This window comes from Acartia tonsa, chromosome 12, assembly GCF_053477335.1.
Source record: "Acartia tonsa isolate MP-2025a chromosome 12, ASM5347733v1, whole genome shotgun sequence".
Lineage (NCBI taxonomy): Eukaryota > Metazoa > Arthropoda > Copepoda > Calanoida > Acartiidae > Acartia > Acartia tonsa.
The window spans coordinates 12522704-12548995 of NC_137271.1; the positions used below are offsets into that span (position 1 = coordinate 12522704).

The window sequence follows — 26292 nt, forward strand, 5'->3', positions numbered from 1 at the left end:
CGCCTCCCCCCTTAGTTAAACTCACGAAACTAGTAAAATTTACATTCCATTGTCCCATCCCTCCCTAAAATTATTCATTCATTCCTAATTTCTGGAGATGTGGGCTGAACTCTTAATTATAAAATCCGACCATTTAAATGGTTAAGAAATATTCATATTTTGGTAAAGAGTAGCATTTTATCCATAAGTTAAGTAAACTATAAACATTTGAATTTCATAGTATTAATTATAGCCGGAACAAAAATAGCTACAGCAATGGTTTACTTGTTCAGCCAAATTACTATTACCTATGTTCATAATTTATTAATTTTGAAGTTATTATAAATAAATTATCAAAATCTTACATTTTCAGATTTTAAAAAAATGTCTGAAATAAGAGAAAATGGAGAACGTGAAAATTATTCAAAAATATTGATGCAGAAATCCATGTTTATCCACCTACCATTACAAAATCAGAAAAGGTAATTTTAATAAAGCAATTAATATGCTTACCCTTAAAGTGATTATCGAGCACTGAAACCTAACCCATAAAACTAAATATTCCTATTTTAACCCCTGGGGGGTTTATCCCTGTAGTGCATATACTTGTTACTCGAGTGCCCTAACCCTGCGGGCTACCCAGTACCCAATATAACCTAACCTATCCTGACCTAGAATTCAATATTCCAACAACATTACAAAGTATGGTTCAATAACATAGTTTTGGACTAATATATCTACAGGCTTTTTTATATTTTTTGTCACAAGCTTCGCTTTTTTAATTCTGTCATTCTTGTTTAAATAATGAATAGGTAAAATATTTATTTAATAGCTTTCTAATAATTTTACGACTTGGTTATAGCCACTGTAAGCTTGGGAAACCAACAATTTTAAATCTTTGTGGTTAAAACGATAAAACGTATTAATTTTTTATTTGCAATTTGATAATTTAACTTTAATGCAATATTTAAAGAATAGTTATTTCTCGCATCGTATTATAAAAACCTTTCCGCGGATATAAAATGTACAATTATAAGACTTTTAGCCCCGAGATGCCGAAGGCACGGGCAAAAAAAACTAGTTTAAATCTTATTATTGTACATTTTTAGCACAAGGACTCTGGTAGGAAATTGACAACTTTTTCATACGTACTGTACTAAATCAATCATTACTTGGACTAATTTAACCAAATTAGGTTTTTTTTAGGTTTTTGATATTTCATACAACCCCCTTAAGTTATTCATTACAGTAAAATACAATTTTAAAATTTATTTACTGTGTAAATATGCATAAATATGACGTTTTTACTGACAATTATGTTGATTTTTACTCAAAGCATATATCTTGTAGACAATAAAATGATTATAACTTTCGTTCTATTTAAGATAAATTGATGAAATAAAAAGTACATTCAATTTTATAAGGCTGAAAAGTCACTTATTGATATTAAGAAATAATAAACCCCTTTGAGTGGGGGAGGGGGGGGGGGGCGTTGAGTATCAAAATAAGAAACTAATGTAAATTTCTTTTCTACGGTGGGTTTTAATGATTCATATAGCAGCCAAACTGTTTAAGGCAATACCCATTTGTCTGTCTGTCCCTCTGTCTGTCTGTCCTTTTGTCTGTCTGTCCCACCACTTGTCTGTCTATCTGTCTAACTGCCTCACTTTTGGATTTCAATGAATCATCTAGCATAGCCTAATTGTAATTTGTTAATGCCTCAAAGACTCTCTGTTACTATTTACCTGTCCCTCTGTCTGTCTGTCTGTCCCTCTGTCTGTCTGATCATTCACAGGTTCTCTATTGGATTTTATCTAATTAATTGTCTATTTTAGTAAAATTTTGATAATTCTTCTTGCCCGTCTGTCTGTCTATCTACTGAGTTTCTACCCTTGGTCTAACAGACTTATTCACTTAATTTATAAAAAATTAGATTTAACTAATAATATGGTGGTATCTTGTACCAAGAGATACACAAATAACCTTGTGTTGAAAAAAAAACAAATAAAAAATGATTCAATTTCTTCTATGAAGAAAAGTGTAATACATGTTCCTTTATTCTCTTTGTACATCAAAAATATGTTTTAAATTTATAATATCAGGTTATATTCCATTAATTTATTAACAACTAAATTTTTTGACACCCCACTTATGACTTTCAACAGCCCCCTTTAACTAAAATCAAGGGTGATTTTATTAAGATTTTACCAAACCTACTTTACATAAGAAATGTATTACATTTTAAATTTTTTTTTTATAAAAAGAGGATTGGGATATATCTCCCTCCCAACATTAACTTTAAAAACTAATGTAAAATATATTAAAAGTTATAAACATATATCTATCAAGATCATTAAAGGAATTAACTCAAGTTTGAGGGGGGGGGGCTTAATGCAACCATCTCGTAATCAATGCACAAATTGCACTTGGAATTCGAATTTTGTTACAAAACTTGGCATGAGTAATCCTTAGTACATCTATTTTCCCAAAATGGAACAAAAAGTTGCAAATAACAGCTGTCGGCTCAGTCATTTAGCCGTTTTTGGGCTATATTCAGGGCGAAACTATCATTAATTGCATAGGAATCAACTTTTTGAAACATATTTTTGCTTTAAATATCCATTTTTAAAATTTCTTGTACCAGCTGCTAGAACTGGCTGAAAATGGCTGAGAGCGGCTAAGAGTATGAAGAGTATATAGGGCTTGTGATATGTCTAGGGGTAGGTTTTTATTGGTACTGAGCTCAAAAATACTACAATAAATAGTGGGGGTCCATCCATTTGGCAGCTGGGGCTGTTACACAGACTGTTAAAAACCTACCTAGAGACACGTCACAAGCCCTATCTACTCATTCTACTCTTGGCCGCTCCCAGCTGTGCTGCAGCCATTAGCAAGCTGCCAAATGAATTTTTTTGTGGTATTTTAAAAATTAATAAAATAAAATTAATGGTCTTCTTATCAATAAAGGGGGGTTTGGTGCTGGAGGGTGGGCAAAATTGATATATATTGAGCTAAAATTTTTAAACTACCTGGTCCAGTAGTTACTGCATCTAAAAGAAAAACAAAATTAAAATTTTTTTTAAGTTAGGTAAGAAAAACTGCAAAAATGGAATTTGACTTTGCAGATTTCTTGCTACACCTTCATATGTTATTATTGAGACTGCTCCATTTTTTTGGTAAATTTCAGGTTTATATTGACATACTAGAATTGAAATTTTGTAAAAATCTTTAAAATTGAGATCACACAAAAGAACTAAAAAAAACATTCTTTTTGCAGATTTCAAAAACTTTGAAGTGCTCGTGAGGTCACAATTATTGCATCACAGAAAAAAATATTTAGCATGGGTCATTTTTTTGCTTAAATCAACCACATTTTTACTGGGGGCAAAAATATTTTCAAAATTTTTCCATGGTGGGATGATTTAATCTACAATATATACTTTTGGCTGTTGACAGCTGTTCTCAGCCATTTTTGGCAGTTTTCAGCTGTTATGACAGCGAAATCTAGAAATTAAAAAGTGTTTTTAGTAATATGTCCATGACATAAAGTTATAATGTTAATTAAGAAAAGTTTAATTCCATGGAAATGTTCAATTTTTTATATCCTTATAAGCCATTACCCAGCTGCCAATATTTTTGGTAGTATTTTTCAGCTCAACACCCATTAAAACCTATCCCTAATGGATGATTCCTATGTAATTATTGCTGGATTTGCCATGAAAATAGCCCAAAAATGGCTAAACAGCCATTAGCCATTACTTTTCCAACTTTTTGTTCCATTTTGGGAAAAAAGATCTACCAAGGATTACTCATGCCAAGTTTTGTAATGAAACTCAAAATCTAGGTGCCATTTGTGCATTGATTACGTGATGATTGCCTTAACCCCCCCCCCCCTAAGCTTAACTTTTTGTTAAATTTTGAAAAACAGACCTACTAAGGATTACACATGCCAATTTTCATAACAAAATTTGGATCAATTGATTATGGGATGGTTGCATTAACTCCCCCCCCCCCCCCCTACATATGTATGAGAGTTTCCTCATGTCTCAATTTACTAATTAAAAGTTGTACAGTACAGTTGTACAGAATATTGCAAGATTTTTTTAGTAAAGTCTGGTAATTAATTTACCTAAAAATAGATAGCATAGAATTATCTGAATCAGTGACTTGCTTAAATACACCCTCCTTAAACACCCCCATCCCCACTTTATTTTAAGGGGTGTAAATTTATTTCCTTTACACCCCCTTGGAATTTATAGAGGGGTGTATCTGAGGGTGTAGGCTCTTGTCAAGAGGGTGGACATAGGTGGACACCTAGGGAGGTGTATCCATCCCCCTTAATTTTACAAGGGTGGTGTAACAACCCCTACACCAACCTTTTGCACGCCTTTGATCTTAACTATACTTTCAGAGTACGTAAAGTTGTAAATTCAGTAACTATTCTACAAAAATTATCTTCCTAAATTGATATATGATTTTCAGGGTAATCTCCGGTGGACTAAACATTAAAATTTTATGGAAAAAAAGATATCTTTGGAACATGCATGTCTTGAAATTATCCCCCCTTTGTACTCAATACGCATTTTTAATTCTAAGTGCGTCAATTTTGCGTTTAAAGATACCCTTAGTTTAAGCATTAATTTCTCCAAAAAATGATGAAAAAAGATAAATTTTTTTTTGATAAAATGATAAAAGTATATGTAAAATGAAATAACCAGCAAAAAAAATTACAAAATTACGTTAAATAGAACGAAAATTAGAGCGTTTTATATGCCTTATAAAATGCGTATTTCTCATGAAAATTGTAATGATTTAGTGTGTTGAGTAAAATATTTACAAACTTCCCGCTTTTATAAGTAGCTAGAGTCTTTGTGTTAGATTTGTAGAAAACTGGACATAATACGATGCTAGACATTTTTTTTTGTATGGATGAGAACCGGTTCTATTCCACCGGGTATTAATCGGTTTCGAATTAATACGAGAATAGTTATTTCTCGTATCGTATTATAAACGGCTTTCCGCGGATATAGAATGTACAATAGTAAGATTAAAACTTGTTTTTTTAGCACCGAGGTGCCGGAGGCACCGGCTAAAAAAACTGGTTTTAATCTTATGATTGTACATTTCTATATTCGTAGAAAACTGGATATAATACGATGCTAGACATAGTTTTTTCGTATGGATGAGAACCGGTTCCTGTCCACCGGATTCGAATGAATAAGAATAGTTATTTCTCGTATCGTATTATAAACGGCTTTCCGCAGATATAGAATGTACAATTATAAGATTAAAACTAGTTTTAATCTTATGATTGTACATTTCTATATTCTTAGAAAACTGGATATAATACGATGCTCGACATAGTTTTTTCGTATTCATGAGAACCGGTTCATATCCACCGGATTCAAATGAATACGAGAATAGTTATTTCTCGCATCGTATTATAAACGGCTTTCCGCGGATATAGAAAGTACAATTATGAGATTAAAACTAGTTTTTTTAGCCCCGAGGTGCCGAAGGCGCCGGCTAAAAAAAACTGGTTTTAATCTTATTATTGTACATTTCTATATTCGTAAAAAGCTGGATAAAATACGATGCTAGACATAGTTTTTTCGTATGGATGAGAACCGGTTCTTATCCACCGGATTCGAATGAATACGAGAAAATTAATTCTTTGCTATTTCTTTTTAAGAAGATTCTTTTGTTCTTGGGATGTGTTGTTAATTTTTATATTTTGATGAAGGAAAGGTTTCCAAAAATATATATTTATTAAAAACTAGAGCATTACAGAAAGACTGACGGAATAAGTAATTGCTTTTTCCTCATTGTTCAGAAGAACATTAACACAAAAAAATCCGCCATAGTAATAAAAGCTGCCGAAAAATTTAACATTTCCTGGCTGAAAATCGAATAAACAGAGGAATATATTGAACTATAGAGTAGCTTTGCTACTAAATTTCCTCAGAATGAATCGAACATACTAACTCATAAATTAAGACATAGACATCTTAAAACAGCATCCGCATGACAGATTTGAAAGTCATTGCCAATTCATACAAGTTTAACATAAAACGTCTACAGCGCAAACAACAAGGCATTATTGGGTCATTTTGCTAGTATAAAACATGTCTGTAATACTAATACTAGAAAATAAAATACTTTGAAACAGGCATACAATTTTTCTATGTTAAGTTTGTTCTTCAAAACAGAAGCTTTCTAGTTATTAAAAAATTTGTCAAAGTAACTCAAGGGAACTAAAAAAAGAGTTAGAGAACTGAAATTTTGCATGCCAATTGCTTTAAAAATAGATGCAATGTGGAACTATAAAGAAACTGAGTCAGATCAACCGCTATCGCCAAAAACTGTCGTTTCCCGCCCTAACTTTTCTTGCCAATTAAATCATTTGAGACAAACATATTTATTTTCATAAAACTTACAAGTGTCAAAATATAAGGAAACTAAATTTAAAACGACTGCTGTGCCAAATTGTTTTGCTGTAACTCTTTGATTAAGTTAAGTTACTTTTTTGGTTTCAAAATGTGTACCGCCCCCTCCCTTCTAATATAATTCAACTTCTATGAATTAATTTTGACCTGAAGACAATACAAGATAATAAAACCTACGCACAAACACACTCAGGATTTTCACCCCAGGGAGGGAGGGGACATTGGACTGTAAATTTTACTAGTGCCTAAAGTTTTATGGCCACGTTTTCTTATCATTAGCTTAAAAACTTTTGTATGGCCAACTGGGAGAATCTATCGCAATAACCACGTATTTTATACCTATACTAGCGGCTTCGCCCCTAGCCTCTAGGGGCTTGCCCTAAGAGGTATAATTACATCTTCTATTACTTACCCAGCAGAAGGGATCGCAAATTTTCGCACCTACCCAGCAGGAAAACATTTTCTCGTTTAAATAACGAATTCGCAAAATTCGTAAAAAAAATAGTCTAATGTGTTCTCAAGAAAATTGCTACTGGTGCTGCTCATAGTCTAATGTGTTCTCAAGAAAATTATTTTTTTTTTTTGGGGGGGGGTAAATTTTCATTTTTGGGGTGTTGGGGGTGTTCCACCCCCCAAGAAAATAGCTTAAAACAACCACAGGACCGATAGGTATATACCCTGAAGAGTAGAATCCAATCGGTTCAGTGGTTACCAAGATCTTAAGCTTCAGACGGACGGACAGACGGACGGACAGACGGATGGACGGACGGACGGACGGACGGACAGACATCAAGCTACTTTGTATTATAGATTAAGCAATATCAGCTAGAACGCTTAATTTCATATATTTAGATATTTTGATGTCAACATGAACAAGTTTTTCAACAAATTTACTCACAATTTTGCTTTGACTCTTGTTCATTTATATTCTAATTATTTAGTTCTGACACTATACAAGTGTTAATGTCCGTTTGTCCTACCGTTTCAGAGCTTTGCTTTTATGGATGTTGTTATCCTTGTTAAATTTATATTATTTTTATACTATTATCATGTAATGATGTCTTGCATGTAAAAATAAATTAGCATGCGACAATGTATTGCGTCTGCATTGTAGCTGTGTACAGCTGCTCTATAACAAGAACAAGTTTCACTTTCAGAAAGGGAGGGGACATTGAACTGTAAATTATACTGGTACCCAAAGTTTTATTGCTTTTATATATATTTTTTTTTATTTCTATTGATTTTTTGTTTGTTGGTCCATGATTGGTTTAAAACAACAATTTTTATCAACAGAAGGGGTATATTTGTTTATCATCATTGTCTTATTCCTTAATAGATCTCTGGTTTGTTTTAGTGACTTTTAATCTCGCCAAATGACAAAAACTGACTTCTTGTATGAAGTACATTGCTCTCTTTTTAATTCAATCACTCTTCTTTCGAAAAATTTGGGACATGCTGTTTAATGTTAGATTTGCCATGTGGGGGAGGGGAGTAATAACCATTAGGGTGGATGTATCTCTTTAATTTGTTCATTTGTTAAATGTCCAATTACTTTATTATTGAATGACTTGGTACTTTTAGCCACTACAAGTGTCTTCTATAGCAATAAAGAACAGATATGTGTATCAAGAAAAGTAAAATTAATTTAAACGCAACAATACCAAAACAGTCTTTAAAGGAATAGTTGCATGAAGTGCATTTAACAAGTTTGCTTGCAAGCATAAGTTACAAGAATATCATTTAACATATTTAATTTTGCATTACAATAAATAGTTTCATATCATGCACCAAAAAATTAGTCATTAAGCTGTTTTTGTGAAAATAGGGCAGCCATCTAAGTTGAATATATAAAAAAATATACTGTTCAGGTCTTGATATTTTAAAACTACCTGGTAGAAAATTTAAATTCTTCCAAAATTATTTCCTATTGATGTAGTTCAAACTATTGAACAGAAAAAATATGTAGTTCACTAAATTTAAGTTTAAACGCACTTTAGATTTTACAATCTTTTTTGTGGGAATGGGGGTTTTGATTGGACGAAGTCTATTGAAAAACACTCCAAAAAATTTAGTTATTAAAATATTTCAGTCATCTTAAAATATGTTATTTTTTTAAATCCTCCCAAGTTCTTTTAGGGTATCGCAACCAAAACATTTTTCCCCTACCCCCTCACAAAAATATGTATTTTTAAATGCATCTCTTTGAGAGTATAACTAACCCATCCAAAAAATGTGGGAAAATGTTCTCTTTCCCTGCTAGCAACTTTCTTTTCTCTTTCAATCTTTGTAGTTTGATAATTAATGTTTGATTTTAATTACTTATTATTACAGTTAATATAATATTTCAATAGATTTTTTGTTAATTCTTACTTTTAAGTAACAAATCTACTTCAGAATTCGAATTCGTCTTCGTCCGTCTGTTAAAAATCGTTAGGGTAAAACGTGAATTTCTCGTTAGTTATTCAAGATAGATAGTTGTAAGACTACCTATACCTAATTAAGTATAATTGTTTAGGTATACACTGAATATCTGCTTCTTCCCCACTTATCAATGTTGTCCTCCTTGTTAACTTATCACTTCTTTTTTTCATGTCTGATTGTAGCTTTCTATTTATATATTTTAATATCTCAAAGCCTAAAACCATACATATGTCTTTATTCTTAAATAACACAACTTAATATGTTTATTAGTGGATTTTCAGCTATTAAAAATGATTCTACGCCCCTAGAGACATCTACGGGCACTTGCGGGAAGAGGCTTGAGGAACACAGACCTTCATTTAGTTTTTGAAAGGAGAAAGTGTATAAACATGTTTTAGGGAGGGTAATATTTCTTTTGGGAAGTTGTTGGTACCCTAGATATAAACCTTCCTTCCTTCCTTGGTCCTATGAGAAGCTTTACTGAACATAATATCGGTTCTGCAATTAACGAGTTTCTTCGATGGACACAGACAAATAGACATCCTGTTCCTTCAAATTTACATAAATAAATGTTTAGTATTTGTATAAAATATAAAATTATATAAACAATTTAAGCCTATCAATCAAAAATGAAATCTGATCTTGCTAAAGTATGTTTCTATATTATATTTACTAAAATGCATAACATTAAAAAAAAACCTGGCAAATATTTTAACAATTTTCTATGAATGTACTACTACAAAATATATATAATATAATATTGTTTATTAATCACACCGTATTATAGACAAATTACGCAGATAGTAAAATGAAAAACCCACCTTTGTTGTCCCCAAGGGGCCTTATGCCCGTTCCAACAAAACTATAGAAGGGGAGGGAAAATTAGCCTGTAAATTATACTTTTCCAAAGTTTTATAAACACGTTATCTCATTTGTTGGCTTAAAAACTTTACATTCAAGTTTCATTAAACCAGCAATAACCAAACTTTTCTACAAGTGGGATAATTTTGTCTATCATAATTAAGATTAAACACAATTTTTAACGTCTATTATCTTATCCCATAAGGACCATGGAATTCTATAAAAAAGTATTGAACCATGACTTTTAATCCTTAGATTAAGTAGAAAATCTTGCAATAAATCAGATGAAAAGAAAGCTGGATTATTACATCACAGACATTTAGTTTTCATTTATTTATTAATGTTAAAAAAGTTTAGTAAAATTTAAGCTTTTCTCATTTGCGGGGATTAAGGGACAAGACAATGAACAAAACCAATATGTGTACCGATCTATCTATAATTCAAATAAACAAAATACCCCATCTGTAGATTAAATCAATGGTTTTGACACTACTAGTTTTTAACTACCAAGCAAGATTTAAAAAGAGGACATAAAGAAAATGAGAACATTTTTATAAAACTTTTGGGAACAGTAATTTACATTAGATGGTTTGGTCCTTAAATTTGAAATAATGAATTCTTACTTTTTATGCGTTTCACTGCGAAAGAGAGGGGGACAGAACATTCCTAATACAGGGTGCGGCAAATAAATCTGGACTTTTTTTAAACGGCCATAGCGTCAAAACTACTTGATCAATCTGGACGTTTGAACATGCGCGAATATTTTCAGCAAGGCAGATTCGAAATGCGCTGGTGGTTTAATCTTGATTCTCGACTAGGTCCACTAAATCTGACCTCAGCCCATCTGTAGGTGAGATAGGCATATGAAACTTGCTGGAAATACTGTTAGATACATAAGTAAGACTAGAGCTCTCTATCTGAAATGGCTTGGCCGTAGTACTCCAGCAAAGTGAAACGTGGCAGATTTTAAGATGTCAAATACAAGCACAGAACATTAGTAAGGGAGGGACTTGACATTAGACAGTAAATTATACTGGTACACAAAGATTGATAGTCATGTTCTTTCATTCGTCGCCTTAGAATCAAAGGGGGGGGGGGGCAAAAGTGACACTTTTTGAAACCAAAACTAAAAGTCAACAAAGGAACTCAACTAAAAAAAGAGTTACAGGTCTGACATTTTGCATGGCAGTTGCTTTATAGGGGTACAATATGGAACTGTGAAGAAACGGCGTCGCAACCGCTGAAAACGGCCGAGAAAAGGCAAAAAAATTTAGGCGGGAAACGGCGGTTTTCGGCGGTTGCGCCGCCGTTTCTTCACAGTTCTATATTTTACCCCTATAAAGCAACAACCATGCAAAATCTCAGACCTGTAACTCTTTTTTTTAGTTGAGTTCCTTTGTTGACTTTTAGTTTTGGTTTCAAAAAGTGTCACTTTCGCCCCCCTCCCCCTTTTATTATATTTGGATTGGATGGTTTAAACTAACGGCGTCCAAACTTTTGAGCTATTGCACTAATTCTGATTCATCATTAATCTGCAATTGTGTATATTTCTCATTAAGAAAAATCTTCTCATGGATGTTTTTATCCTTGTTATGTGTAAGATATAATGGCTAGCCACGCTTGAATGGATAAGTGTATCATTGCATGGTTTACAAAATTATCATTAAGGGCTTACTAGATTATTTATTAGTAGCGTAGCTACTATATAACTAAAATATAAACAATGGATTTGGTAAAATTTTAAAATTTTCTCCAGGGAGGGATGGGTCATTTGAAGACTTTTATTGAATTTTGATTTATTAGTTCATTAAGTTAAGTACCCACACGTTTCAACCACTAATTGTGAATTACAGAAGGTGTAATTTTGTGAATTATCATTGTGTATGTACATTATTTTATCGGCTATTGTCTTATCCCTTAAGATCTCTGAATTTTCTTACAACATTTTCTATTCCTAGTATTCTTAAACATTTCCCAACCTAATATTATTAATAAAATATTAAAAATATTTATTTATATACCTAGGAAGTGAGGGGTCATTTAGGAAATATATAGTTTATGAACACTTTCTGCCATTCGTTAGAATAATATCAAAGATTGATTGGGTTGTACAAATCAACAGTGTAAAATACTTGCCACCAATAAACTAAATCTACAGAAGGGGTTATTATTAATCATTATTGGAGGTTATATCATCCATTGTCCCATCCTTCAAGATTCCTCCTTCAAAATTAAATATACTGAACTATCATTAATAATGTTGTTGCTGCGCTACTTGTAGACATAATGATCCTTGTTTATTTAAATTTCTACTGGTTGTGCATCGTTGGCAAACAAAATTTATATCTTAAAATAAATAAAAACTTCTAAATCACCTTATTTTGTCAATGTAATAAATATGCATTTTTTTTACTTCTAAAGAAACAATTATACAGGAGCTTCGCTTAAGACTAAGGATGATAACATCTATAAAAGCGAAGCTCTAAAACGGTAGGACAAAAGGGCATTAACACTTGTATAGTGTCAGAACTGAATTATCGTAATATAAATGTATAAGAGTCGAAGCAATATTGTAAGTAAATTTGTTGAAAAATTGTTTGATTCAGGATAATGTTTAAGGACATACTTACATTTTTAGGACTTGATTATAGAGTTGCTTCGCTTATAATATTGTACTTTGATGTCCAAGGAATCAGTATACCAAAAAACAGATCAATCAGATAATTAGATCATATAAAAATGTGTTGTTAAAAAAGTGAAAATATCAACATGTTGAAAATGTATGTACGGACATTCTAGTAATGATTATAGAGTTGCTACGTTTTCTAAATTGTTCCTAACTACTACAGGGATCACCATGCAAAATTTTAAATCGATAGGACAATTAACAAAAAAGCTATCCGTCACGGACGGACGTATGGACGTACGGACCGACCCTAATTATAGAAAAGCTTCGCTTAAGAACAATTTTAATTTGACAAACAGTTAAGGTTTGATTAAATGGATTAAAAATAAGTATCTAAGGAGAAAGTAGATTCAATCTTTTAAGCCATTAATAAATTGAAGGAAGGGCTTGAAATACTGCAAAAAAATATTAATCAGCGGGGACTACCTACAATTTACCATTCCTAAAGAACCTTTTTTATATACATACAAAAGTTTTAAAGGGGCACAGCTACTGAACATAATTAGATTCAATGTTGATTTATTATTATATGTCCACAAAGTACATTGCTCTCTTGACTGAATGCTTCTAATGTACCTTTATTGAAATATATCTGAATTTACATACATTGAATATGTAATAGTGGTTTAAAAAAACATTTCTAATAAATAGTTCTTTTTTCTTTTTAAATTTATTTCTCATATTATTGATGCTGCGCTATTTATGGGCCTAGATTTTAACAAATGTGTATGAACACCCTTAATTGAACTAATGATGACTGTCACAGAACATTTATGTCACTACATTAAAGTCCGGTTCTAAAGTGTTTTAATTTAATAGAATCACACAGTAACAATTTGCAGGGATTGATTGAGCTGTTGTTTTTGTACTTACACTCAATATATTACTACAGGCCTCTAAAGGGTTATAAATAGTTATGAACCAAGCTACCCTATAAAGGAGAACCATATCGGTTTAGTGGTTAGCGAGACCTTTGGTACACACACACACACAGATAGGGATATGAAAACGCAATAATTTTAAAAAGCTAGATTTGTATATAGCATGAGCTTAAATCAGATGAAAAATTACTTTTTAACAATATCTTGAGTATAACATGTGTCCTTTAAAATGCACCCTATCTATAATACTAAGTAGAACGATGTCTGTCTCTCCGTCCGTCTTTTCCTTAAGATCTCGGTAACCACAGAACCGATCGGATTTTACTCTTCGGGGAATATACCTACTGATCCTTTGGTGGTTTTAGGCTATTTTCTTGGGGGATGGGACAACCTAAAACTTCTACTAAAAATAAAACAATTTTTTTAAAAACATGTTCGAAAATAGTGGGTGCACCTCTATTTAAAAAACATTTTTTATAAATATTTTCGAAATAAATAGTTGCATCTCCAATTTTTAGTTATTTTTTTTAAAATTACCTCTTGGGGCAAAGCCCCCAAAAGGCTAGGGGCGAAGCCGCTAGTATACTATATACTAGATGAATTGTCTTCTTGGCAAAGAATGATTGGCTATATCGACAATGACATGTTATTTGTTAGGCTTGAAATTACTAGTATATTAATTGAAAAATATTTGTTAGATTGCTAGTGCTACTGTGTCAATACTTACAATCATATTTTTAGGAACAGCCCTAAATTAATCATTAAATTAATAGGGTATTGCACAGTTGATCTAATTGAAAAGAAAACTTGCTTGAAAAAATCAAAACTCCCAATTTTTGCTGTTTGACCCATCCCTTTATCCCCAAATATATTTTGTAGAAAAGACTAGGAAATTAAGTTTTGTAGTGAAAACTTTAAAATAGAAGAAATTATGTAGTAAGAGGGGATTTAATTGCACTTTGCTTTAAACACCAAAACCTTATAGTTGAAGTAAAATTTTTAGTTGGTAATAAATAATATTGACTAAAATAGTTAGGTAATTTTATTAAGGTAAAGATCACGAAACCTTTGTTTTTTATTCTTTATATATTTTTTACTTTTCTGTTTTAGGGAGTTAAACGCAAATGATTTAGAAGAATGGAAAAGAAGACAGTTAGCTGAAAGAGAAAAGATAAGGTATAGTTTAATAATTGATAAAATATTTAAATGGCCTAGCATCTAATTCGAAGGGCTAGGGAGGAGCTAGAAAAATAGCTTAAAACCATGCCAAGACCAAAATCTAAAAACAAATAGTCTAAAACCTTCACAGTACCTAAAATGTAGAAGGCAACTGGTTTATTTGTATCTTAAGATTAAGACAATCTACTTTAGATTTTAAAAGGTATAAACAAAATCAAATAAAATACTTAGTATTTTGAATCTTTAAGAAGTTTAGTGACTTCATAGTTGTTTTTTTTTTGTGAAGGTAACCATTTTCCAAAGAACATCTAATACACAACTTACTTGTTTTGTAAGTCCGTTGGTTAATAAACAAAATACATTTACATATATATTGATTAAGGTTTCGTGATTTTCTATTGATAATTTCTATTTATATACCCTAATCTTTTTTATGCCACTGAAAATTTGCAAGATAACTTATTGTCTGTTTGTCAATCCATGTTTTTTTGTGCTTAGCTACTTATGGATTTTTTTCAATCTTGTTTATTTAACACAAATGACTGGAGAAACTTGATGGAATGGAGGTGTTGAATAAGTTGACCATTTTCTACAAGGGAAAAGGAAAAAGTGAGAGAAAGGTTCGTTTTTTTGGGAGGTATCTTTTTTCCTATGAAACGATTTTTCTTGGGAGGGTGCAGATACCCTCATCAAAAATAGTTTTAATCCCTCCCTGGACCTTTAAGAAGCTTCGCTGCAAAGGAGAACCATATTGGTTCTTCAGTAATCGAGACAAAAAAAAGCTTACTACTTTGTTTAATAGGATTAAAAGCTATACTGATTTTTTCTCCAGGTTAGCAGAGAGTACTCCAGAGCCCCCGGAGCGGCCACCCAAACGTCCAGACCTTGGAGTCAAGGGATCCAAGTCTGTCCTGTTCACACCTAAGCCATACACAACCCCAGCTGGTGGACATATTACCCCTGTGGGGAATAATATGATTGTTAATCCTATTACTACTAAAAGTATTTCAAATCAGAATGGCCTGAAAAAGTAAGTTTTTATTTATATTTCAAATTCTTCCCCTTTATTAATATTAACTTTTGTCTTTTGTGAACTAGGCTAAAGTTTATGAATAAGAAAAATAAATGATTTTAGAACAACTGCCAATTCTATTTTAGAATCAAACCGTTGGTCCCACCAAAACCAGTACTCACTAAGGAGACCAAAACATTTCTGAATTGTCGAAGAGTGTCCAGTAACAGCAGTCTCAGTACTTCTTCGTCACATCTCACTACAATTTCTGAATCGAGCTTAAAGTAAGATTTTTTAACACTCTCCCAAAAAGCTCCTTATAACGTAAGAAAGTGGGGGTAGTTTTTATTTGTTTATTAATTTGTGACAGATTATATCAGATTATTTTGGGTACTAGGTAGCCCAACAGGGTTAGGGTTCCACAGGAATAGATTCTTAGTAATTTGTGCTAGCATGATTTTCTTAACCTAACCAAAACAGGAGGATTACATGATGGTTAACGAAAGGAAGGTTTATGTGTTTCACATTTTATAAAAAGAATTCCCTAAAAATATCATTCCAAATTACATTTTTGTTTTATATTTTAGTGAAAACATGTCTCCACCATTACTCTCATCCAGTCACTTGTCCAGAGATTTCAGCAGTCATCACCTAGCCCCCTACATAAACCCTAATAACAAAAATCAACCAAAAACCACAAATATCCCAATAACCATCCAGGATAATGACCGATATACCGACAACTTTTCCCCCATGTCAACAAGTGAAGATGGTGAGAGTGCTTGTTCCTCGCTACAATCAGCTGATCACATGAAAAGCGCATCAGCTGATCCGGGCAAAACTGGTTTGGGGCCCCAGCATGCGCGACTGGTGCGTGTTGACAGCCAGATGTCGGATTATTCAGTATGTGATGTCAATTTTGATAATGCAGTCAATTCATCCAATTATTCTGGTGTTCCCTCATCTCTACATGATGTTAATCAAAATGTTAAAAGTCATTCAAGGTAACCTTTTTTTTTTGCTAGATGATATTGACATACTTCCACATGAAATTAAATGTTTTTATTTATTTAAAACATCAATAATAATATCCTCAAAATTTATAAAGTTTTTGGATTGGCATTGTGCATTAAAAATCAATAAAACACTATCAGAAAATTATACTGAATTATGTTGTTATTGGAAAAATAATTCCTAATTCATACTTAATCAACAAATTTATTGGATTTTATTGGTAATTTTTTTTGGCGTAATAAAATATAATTTTAACCCAAAATTTATCGAGAGGCCTCATGTTCAAGCTCATATAGGCTTTAGTTTGCTGTAGTTCACCATGAACAGCAGTAAACTTTTAAAAGCATGTATTCTTGCTATATCTTTGTTTATGTTTTGCTATCAGCTTTCTTATGCTGTATCAAAATTGATTGATCCTCCAGTTGTTGATGTAGAAGAGGATCTAAAGATAAATGATTTTGAGTTGCCTATGATTACTGTTTGCCCCACTCAACAGTTTAACTTGTCAGTTTTACAGAAGTATGGGTATGTCAGCTATGGTAATTTTATCAGGGGTTTGTCTTTGGTACACAAAGCTGGAAACAAAACATTTTGGGACATTGTCAATGAAGCTCTTATCTACTCTCTTGAACACGATGTGGACATCAAATATGAGGAAGATAGTGTTTGGATTCAATCATTTCTTCCTAAATATGGTTTCTGTTGGAATTTGGTCAACTACACATACTCCAAGGAGATCATAGTCAAATCTAAAACACTAATCCAAAAGACTGGACCAATGGTTGTACTTCTGACCGACAAGGATCTTAGGACTGATTTTGATATTCATCTTGCAAGCCAGAGGGGAGACAGTATTGAAATCAAGATAAACAACTCAGGAAATTATTACATTGAAGTTGAGAAATTGTCTTATTATGATCCTACCAATGAAACAGCTTGCAAGAGTTTTGCTGCAATGGAATATGCTAAATGTGTTGACAATGATGTGTTGGATTCTCGAATAAAGAGATTGAACTATACATGCAATCCTCCTTGGCTGAAAATTGGAAAAATGTGTAATGACATGACTTGGAAAAAGAAACCCCAATTAACTGGATATCAGCTCCTTGTAGCTGGGATGGCTGATTTTTTGACTAATGAGGAAGGGGTGACCTACAGCTTAGATCATCTAATAGAAATGGAAAACATAGATGCAAAAAGAGCCTGCCCAACACCTTGCACCGTGCTTTTGTCTAAAATTAGACAAGGAACCTCTAAAAGTAGCCCTGACTCTGAAATTAGGTTGGTGTTTGATGATTATGTCTCCTATAGGCACAAAGTTATCAACTACCACTTCACTGATTTCCTTGTGGATATTGGGAGCTCTGTTGGTCTCTGGTTTGGTTTGTCAGTCTTTGGATTAGCTGATCTGGGAATACAGCTGATTGGCTATCTGAGAGTTTGCTGTGGTTTTGGTTCTAAATAATCATGAACCTTGTCTTTGATCTGATAAATTTAATGAAACTTTGATTTGTCTCTCTTTGCCCTGCTGTTTATGGTTATAAAAAAAATTCTATAAATGTATTTTAAATCTAGATGTCAATAAACTAACTTTTATATACTCCTTTTTGTCACTTTACATCATTTTTGTAAGGCTAATTTACATAATAGGAATTTAAAGATTTTTCAATAAAACATATATTTTTTATGAACTATATGTAATCAATAGTTTCAGAACCTATATGTATGTGTGTGTAGCAATAGTCCCAAGTTTTATATCTGTTTTACTTCAACTGATATTTATAATACAAAAATTATCATTTGCTGTTGTTAAGGTTTTCCCCTGAGAAGCAGGAGAGTCCAGAAAAAGTGAAGATAGAGGAATATGAAAAAATACAAGCAGAGAAAAACCTTCTTATAAGCAGAATCAAATCAAAACTAGAGTTGCTAAGGTAAATCATTTTAAATTTCTTGAATATACAGTGAAGATATTATTGTAGACAGGAATAGGTAAAAATAAGAAATATGCTTTAAATTAGACATAGATAGTGATATCTAATAAAAACATAGAATAATAATACTTTTAGAATTGTATCTCACTAATTATAATTGTTTAATTTGTATTTTATATTTTAGGGAAGAAAGAGACCTAGTGAAGAAAGAAATAACAGAAAATGAGTCAGCTATTGAAGAGGTGGCTTACTATTTTTCTACTCCATTGATTTATTTTTCTTTGAACTTTTAAAATTGCCTTTTTAGTGTATGCCAAATTTTTTTTATTATATTTAAAGATTTATTTTGTTTTAGATTATCACAAAACTTAATGGCATTGCAAGAATAAGAGATATTGATAGAATACGGTAAGTGCAGTTTTTCTTACCTAATAACAATTTAAGTTACAAAAAAATAGATATTTGAAGTTTTTGTATTAATATTGCAAATGTTCCCTTAATTTAAATCAAGCTTAACAGTGCAGGAAAAAATTAATTTTAAAAAAATCATGTAAACTTTTCGTGATTTTGAGGGTCATTGCTTCGGAGTAATGACGACTTTTTATCTGACCCTCAAATAATTTATTTACGATTTATTTTTCTTTTTGGCTATACCTTATTCCTGAAATTTAATACTATAAGGTTTATTGATTTTTTTTACTCAAAATAAAATAATATATTTTTTTCATTAGGAGACATTCAGAGGAAGTTGGCTCTTTGGCTAGTCTAATTCAGTGTCTCAGCTACAGGTTATTAAATATTTATGATTCGATCATACTCAATAATTAAAGTTTATATTAATGTTACTTTTATCTAATGAAATTGTGTATTTTTTCCAAAATATTTATTTACTGTCGATTTGATACCTAAAATAATGAAAATCTCAGAAATTTAATACTTCCAAAAATGTGCTTGATTTTAACTTGAATTAACTTGATAGATTTTGATTTGTTTATTAAGATTGAATATTTACAACATATTTTTCATTTTGTACAAAATAGTGTTTTTTAGGCTTGAGAAGCTAGAAAATGACAAAAGTCCACACAAAAGCATTGCAGCTTTACAAAATGGTTACAACTCATCAAAACTCTATGGGTATACCTTACAATTTTAGAAGAAAAAAAATCTAAAGTTGTGTTATTTTAAATTAGAATAAACTTAATCAAGAATACCGACAAATTTTTAATGGAAGTTTAAAAATTATATTACTTTCTTGCCAATTATTAAATTTCAAGTAAACAATTCAATCTATAGGTCCCCAGTAAAATTATGTATCCTCGGTCCACAAATAGATTTGAAGGATTACACCAAACTATTTTTAACTTAAAGACCTTTTTATGTTTTATATTGTTTTGTAATGTTTAATTTATTAATTGTATTGTAGTGGTGACCAGCATATGAACACCAACAAGACAACCAGTTCGTGTCTCAGGTTAATAAAAAATATTTTCAACCCATTTAAAAACTTTTGTTATTGAATTAATGTTAGTTCTTGAAAAGGACAGAATTTCCCCCAATTTAATGATATATATAAATTAATCAAACTTGTTTTAAACCCTTTATTTAAATTTTTTGGTTTCAAAATTCATAATTGAGAAAATAACCTTAAAGAAGGTGTATTAACTTTTATTATTATAGCTAGCCGGTGCTTTTAGTAAGTAGTAGATGTAAAATTTTCCATAGAATTCAGATATGCAATCGGTTTTTTTGTAGACCTCTTATTTTTAAGTAATTTAAGTTTTTTTTAATTAAGTCGAGTTTAAGGTACTAAAACGCAACAAAAAAAGGAAGAAAATGGCCATTATGAACAAAAATAGTAAGATCTTTAATTTGACACCTTACTTTTTGAATTCTGTAAGGTAATTATTGAAAAATCGATTTTTTTAAACCCACGAGAATATAAACTTTGAACTTAATTATACCATTACACAGGCATAAAAAATATGGGTTCATATATACCTTTAGAATCAGAAAAATATTACGAATCCATTGTAAGCAAAATTGAAAAAAATTTTAAAAAATTAAATAAAAAAATGGCCTAACATATTATTTTGTTTAGGCAACACTTTCTTCATCCCCTCTTTACCCCCTTCCCATTTTTATTCTCAAAACAAGAAATAATATTAATATAATATTTTCATATAATTCCTTTTATTGTAGTTTATTTACTATTTTGTAAACTTTTCATTTCAATTTTGCTTAGAATGGATTTGTAATATTTTTCTCATTCTAAAGGTATATATAACGCCTATTTCTTATACCTGGGTAATGATATAATTAAGTTCAAAGTTTTTATTCTCGTGGGTTTTAAAAAATTGATTTTTTTCAATAATTACCTCACAGAATTCACAGAATTGCATTTTTGCATTTTAGTACCTTAAAATCGACTTAACTTTTTTTTAAAACTTAAATTACTTAAAAAATAAGAGGTCTACAAAAAAAACGATTGCATATCTGAATTCTATGGAAAATTTTAAATCTACTACTTACTAAAAGCACCGGCTAGCTATAAAAATAAAAGAAAAGTCACCTTCTTTAAAAAATTAATGAAAATACAAGCTTATACCCCTAAAACTTTGTCCAACAAAAATAGTTAAAATGTCAAAAAAAATTAGCATTAACGTAAAATGAAACCTTTTTAAAAAAAATATAAAAGATAAAATATTTTTTTCATTTATGATTTATTTTAGGCTGTCGCCCTTAAGCTATCGCCAGCAAGAGGAGAAGCTGTCCAAACTGCAGTCGCAGCTGGAAGATGCCAAGCAGCTGAGGGAGCTGTCAAACAAGAGAAGAATTAATCTTACTAAAATGATTTCAGGTAGGTTAAAGACTGTGACTATAAGGATTCACTTGAATTAATTGATTTATTATACTTGGTTGTTGCACCAGATTTTCATGTGATGCTGACAGCTGACTAAAAAAACCTTTAATCCCATCCCCTCCCCTCCTAGTGAATGAACGAACTGACCAATAGATAAGTTGCATATTTGCAAGCTCCCGCGTATATCCTATATCCGTTATTAAATTTTTGTAGTCTGGAAACTATTAGTTTTGTCCACCCAATCAAGATTTATCAAAAGCCCCTAAACTTTTAAAGCAATCGAATGAGAGTACGTGTTTATAATAATTTGGAAACTCTAACATTAGGAAAAACAAAGACATATTTATTTATGTTCTACAGTTAGGGAGTTGAATCCATTTTTTCTATCTCTGAAATTTATTTATTTATTTTTATTATGCCTTCGATATTGATTAATATACGCTAGATTAGAACCGGTCCTCAGTCATACTGAAAAATCATGTATTTTGTCAAATTACAGACAATTTTGCATGACTATCAAAATTAAAACTATAAGATCATTAATAGTTTTATTAGCCCTCACTAACAAAAAAATTGGTTTTAATCTCCTATATTTTCATTTTAGTAACTGCGGAAAGCTGTCTATAATACGATGTGATAAATAACTATTATTTTGTTTAGAATTACTAGAGGAAAAGGATGGGACAATGTTTAGTTTTTGCATGAAAGAAAAAACAAGGTAAATTATTTATCACCAGCGGATGGCATAGGGGGGGGGATAATTTTTTTTCGGGGGGGGGGGTTAATTTTTTATTTTGATTTTTAAAAAATTTAAATTATTTGAAATTATAAAAAAAAATTTGGGTGGGCTTGTAATTTTTTCTAGGGGCGATTTATATTGGGAGGGTGGTGATATCCTCCCCAAAAATAGTTATGAACCTTCCCAGTATGAGAAGGTACTCAGTAAAGTAGAACTATATCAGTTCAATAGTTAAAGATATCCTTCGGTAAAAACGGGTACTTCAGTATAAATTAAATACATCATACATAAAGTTCTGATTTGGCCATTTATAACATACTTAAGGGAACAATACGGGCTAACCGTTACTTACGGACGGACTAATACACGTACAGACAGGCCCAAATTAAAGAAAAGCTTCGCTTTTATTAATCAAATCTTAATTGCAAACTTATTTTTATTTTGTTTTAGGTTAACACTGGAGCTCAGGGAATTTGATGATAAAATGAAATCTGGGGAAGAACATTTGAACAATTTAATGTCTATTTAAACATTTTAAAGTCAATATTTTAAGTTTTTATCAAAAATTATACCTAGTTCTATTAAACTTTACAATAAGAGATATAAGTTTTCCGGAATTGTAATGTAGGGAGTAGATTTGAAATCTGCATCAAATTTTAAGGATTTTTTATAAAATTCGTTTTTTGTATAATTCTTTATCTAAAAGCGGAAATACAAATTAAGTTAATTAATTTTGGCATCTGTGATTGGTGGATTTAAAAAATCTGCGCTCTGATTGGATGTCGTACATCATTCAACCAATTAGAGCGCAGGTAGTTTAAAATCCACCTATCCTATTGGTCAAAATTAAATAACTTAAAATGTATTTTCGCTTTTAGATAAAGAATTTTACAAAAAACGAATTTTATAAAAAATCCTTAAAATTTGATGCAGATTTCAAATCTACTCCCTACATTAAAATTCCGGAAAACTTATATCTCTTACTTTACAATAAGTTAACTTTTTATCAAAAAAAAATCTACTGTTTTTTAGACAAATATTTTTGTCTCAGATAAAGTCATCAATTATATTCTAACAGTATTTTTAAAAAGAATATTTAAGAATAAGCAATATAATATTGTAAATTTCGTAACCTAACCAGTTGATAAAATAGTGAAAAATTGTATGTACATAAATTGTTTTTGACGATTATTGAATAAATAACTTATTTTTATATATGTTTTTTTGTTACAATTCGTTTATGTGCTATATTATTAGTTTCAAACATAAACAAAGATGACAACATCCACAAGGAGTAAAGCACAAAAATTCTGAATATATAACTAGAACCTTAACAAAAAATGTCAGCCGTCTAACTTAATAGCAACCAAGATATGCAAGTTTTCTGTTTACGATTTTTACTAACAGCAGTGGCTGTGAATCAGCCAATCAATTCAATGTGAATACTGAAAATTAAATATTTTGTTGGCGTAAACCTTGTATTTTAAGTAACTGAAGGAAAGTGGGTAAGAATTGGTGGAGAAATAAGGGAAGAGGGTTGTGGGGAAATTTTCACTTAGAATTGGTTGTCAGATTAGGATAAAGACGGTCAGTCTGTCCGTAATACATTGAGGGTTATTTATTTTATTTTTAATGGGTAAATTTGATTAAACTGGCTTCCATTGAAGATAAACTGAACATTTATAAAAAATTCCTCTTACTATTTAACGTCAAATAAATGGATCTACATTGAGGAAATCTTCTTACTGTTCAGATAGCTTTTTTGAAAGTCTGTAACACTACAGTGGAGTTTTTTTTATATGCTTTGCTACTAATGGTTGTTGACATCCTTGTTTTAAACTGACTCCATCTTCTTGTTATCTTTCATTAGCTAAAACTATGACTAAAATCAAGTTTTTTTTTCATTTGTTTGTTACAAATTTTTATCAGTGTTTTTCAAACAAGTGACTAAAGAGATACAAATAAAATGTCTTTGAATGCTAATGAAATCATTGTTAAATTAAACCTCACGGGCACAAAATTCGAGACCCTAGCCTCAACATTATCAAAGGTATCCTAATATTTCTCCTTGTTTGTATCCAAATCATTAAAATAACGTGAAAGGATGTCTGTCTGTACTCAAGAATCTCCCTAACCGCTGAACTGATATGGTTCTCCTTTAAAATGAAGCTTCTTTTAGGTCCATGGAAGGTTCAAACTATTTTGGGAAGGGTATCTCTACCCCCCCCCCCACAAAGATAAATCACATCTGAAAAAAACGCACCCCATCATTTAATAAAAAACCGTTAATAGAAAATTAGTTGTCACCCCACCTAATAGACCTTAGAGGCCTTTAGGGGTTGTTGCTGATAGTAATAAATAAAATATACCTATTACTGTGAGATAATTTAACCCCACGGCTGTAGCGTAACACGGAGCGCTCGTGGTTGAGAAGGTGATGGGTTTGAATCTTTGCCCTTTTTGCGTTATAAGTAAATACGCTATAGTAAAAGAAAGGGTAATGACCAAAAAAGGCGCTACTAATTACCTTGCAGAGTTTTAGACAACGATCTTGCAATCAAAGGATTGGTTGTCTGCAATAGATGGGATTGACATGTGGCCTACTTTATATTGTCGTAAACCGTCCCCATAAGAAAATAAGAAGTATCTTAATGCATCTTAAATTGTTTGCACTTGCAAAAACAATACAAATAATTTTGATGTTTTTACTCATACTTATTAATAAACTTATGTTATCAATTTTTGTAGACATGTTTTAGTTCTTCTTATCTTTCAATGTTTGTGGTCCATAATAATTACGAGGGAAACAACCAAATATTTTTACTAGGCTTCAGGATCCTTGTTGTAACAGTTGGTAGATCCCATAGTGCCTGTTCCTTTAAAACCAGCCCAAGATAAAGTATTATTTTTAATTAGTTTTTTTCTCTAACATGGTTTTGTAGATATTAATATAATGTAATCCTTATATAAAAGTAACAGGATGTCTGTCTGTGTGTTTGTATGTACCAATTGATCTCGCTAAGAGTTGAATCGACATGGTTCTTCTCAAAGCTTCTTTTTGGTTTAAAGAAGGTTTATAACTATTTTTGGTAAAATAAAATATCCTGGATAAAATACCACCTACCCCCCCCCCCCGCCTTGGTGTTCTTTTGTTCTAGAACTAAAATGAAAAGTAGAGTTTGACTCCCACCTCTCCTCTCGTAGTATCCTATGATATATAAGGTAAGGGTTTTTATCTGAAGCTTAACATCTCAATAACTAATTAACCGATTGGGTTCTTTATTTTAGGTAAGCTTCACAAAGGTCCTGTGATGGTTTTAGGCTATTTTATTTTCAGATTTAAGTCATTGTATGGTTTTACTTTATTTTTTATCTCCCCTTTTACATTATAAAAAAATGAGCCCCTAGATGCTTGTATATGATAAATTATTTATAGATTTGAAAAAATTTTCAGAATGAATACTACTGTGGTATCTGCCGAGGATAAATGGCAGACACCGGAGTTCAATTAGATTACGGCAGTGTGACAGACGTGGACACCTTACTATAGAGAAGCTACGCTTCTCTAGCTTTCACTAGATAATGATCAACATCTATTTTCAGTTGTCACTTTATTGAAGGGTTAAGAGATACTGAAGCTATATACAACAAACAATAATTACATGGATAGGAATAAATAATCATAACATAAAAGCATAAATAATACATATACAATGGTCAGTTTGGGCAATAATGATTCCCCCATCCCTGGAAAGGGTGGGGGAGAATTAAGAATACAGTTAACCATAATAAACATGACAGATTCAATCATTAATTCTAAGCGTAGGGAGGGGGTCACTAGACCCCTTCCCCAGGACTCGGGGGAGGGCCATTGACCCTCCACCGAACCCCAGATCAGGGGTGCCATAGACATGGCTCACGGTTGCCGAATACCACAACTCTCCCCTCGGAAGGCTGGGAGGTGGTTTCCCTACCAGACTTCCAACAGTGGTTGAGGCCTTTGGCCCGCTCCTTAGGGCTAAAATATATACAAACGATAATGATTCAATGGAATCCTAGTGGTGAGTATCTTCTTAGGGTTGATGGGCTCCCAATGTGGGATAGAAGGCAGAGGCTGACTTGGGTTGGATACGTTGGTCAGCGCCGGCAGGTATCAGGTTTGCTGGTGGCACAGTTGTTGCTGGAACGGTCAGCAGTGGGGCCTGCTGGTTGTTGTTGGCAGCGGCTGGGGCACTGGCTGCCAGGTTGATTGTCTGAGCAGCGGCCTGTCCTCCTGAGGGGCC

The 26292-nt window shown here is 31.8% G+C and overlaps 1 protein-coding gene across 2 annotated transcripts; it reads left to right on the plus strand.

The window, feature by feature from the left end:
- The first annotated feature begins 347 nt into the window (after window positions 1-347).
- Window positions 348-23222, plus strand: LOC145333503 (uncharacterized). Of its 2 annotated transcripts, XR_013884520.1 has the most exons (15): window positions 348-461; window positions 14385-14450; window positions 15286-15483; window positions 15612-15749; window positions 16053-16469; window positions 18294-18410; window positions 18595-18652; window positions 18766-18818; window positions 19142-19198; window positions 19461-19544; window positions 19834-19881; window positions 21140-21267; window positions 21931-21988; window positions 22460-22594; window positions 22992-23222. XR_013884520.1 is itself a non-coding variant. In XM_080178656.1 (14 exons), exons 1-14 carry the CDS (start codon window positions 364-366, stop codon window positions 22536-22538), a joined length of 1599 nt encoding a protein of 532 aa, XP_080034782.1. In that variant the 5' UTR covers window positions 348-363; the 3' UTR covers window positions 22539-22640. The 2 variants fall into 2 exon arrangements, 1 of the variants encoding a protein (XP_080034782.1); XM_080178656.1 differs by lacking the exon at window positions 22992-23222 and having other exon boundaries at window positions 22460-22640.
- The last annotated feature ends 3070 nt before the right edge of the window (window positions 23223-26292 follow it).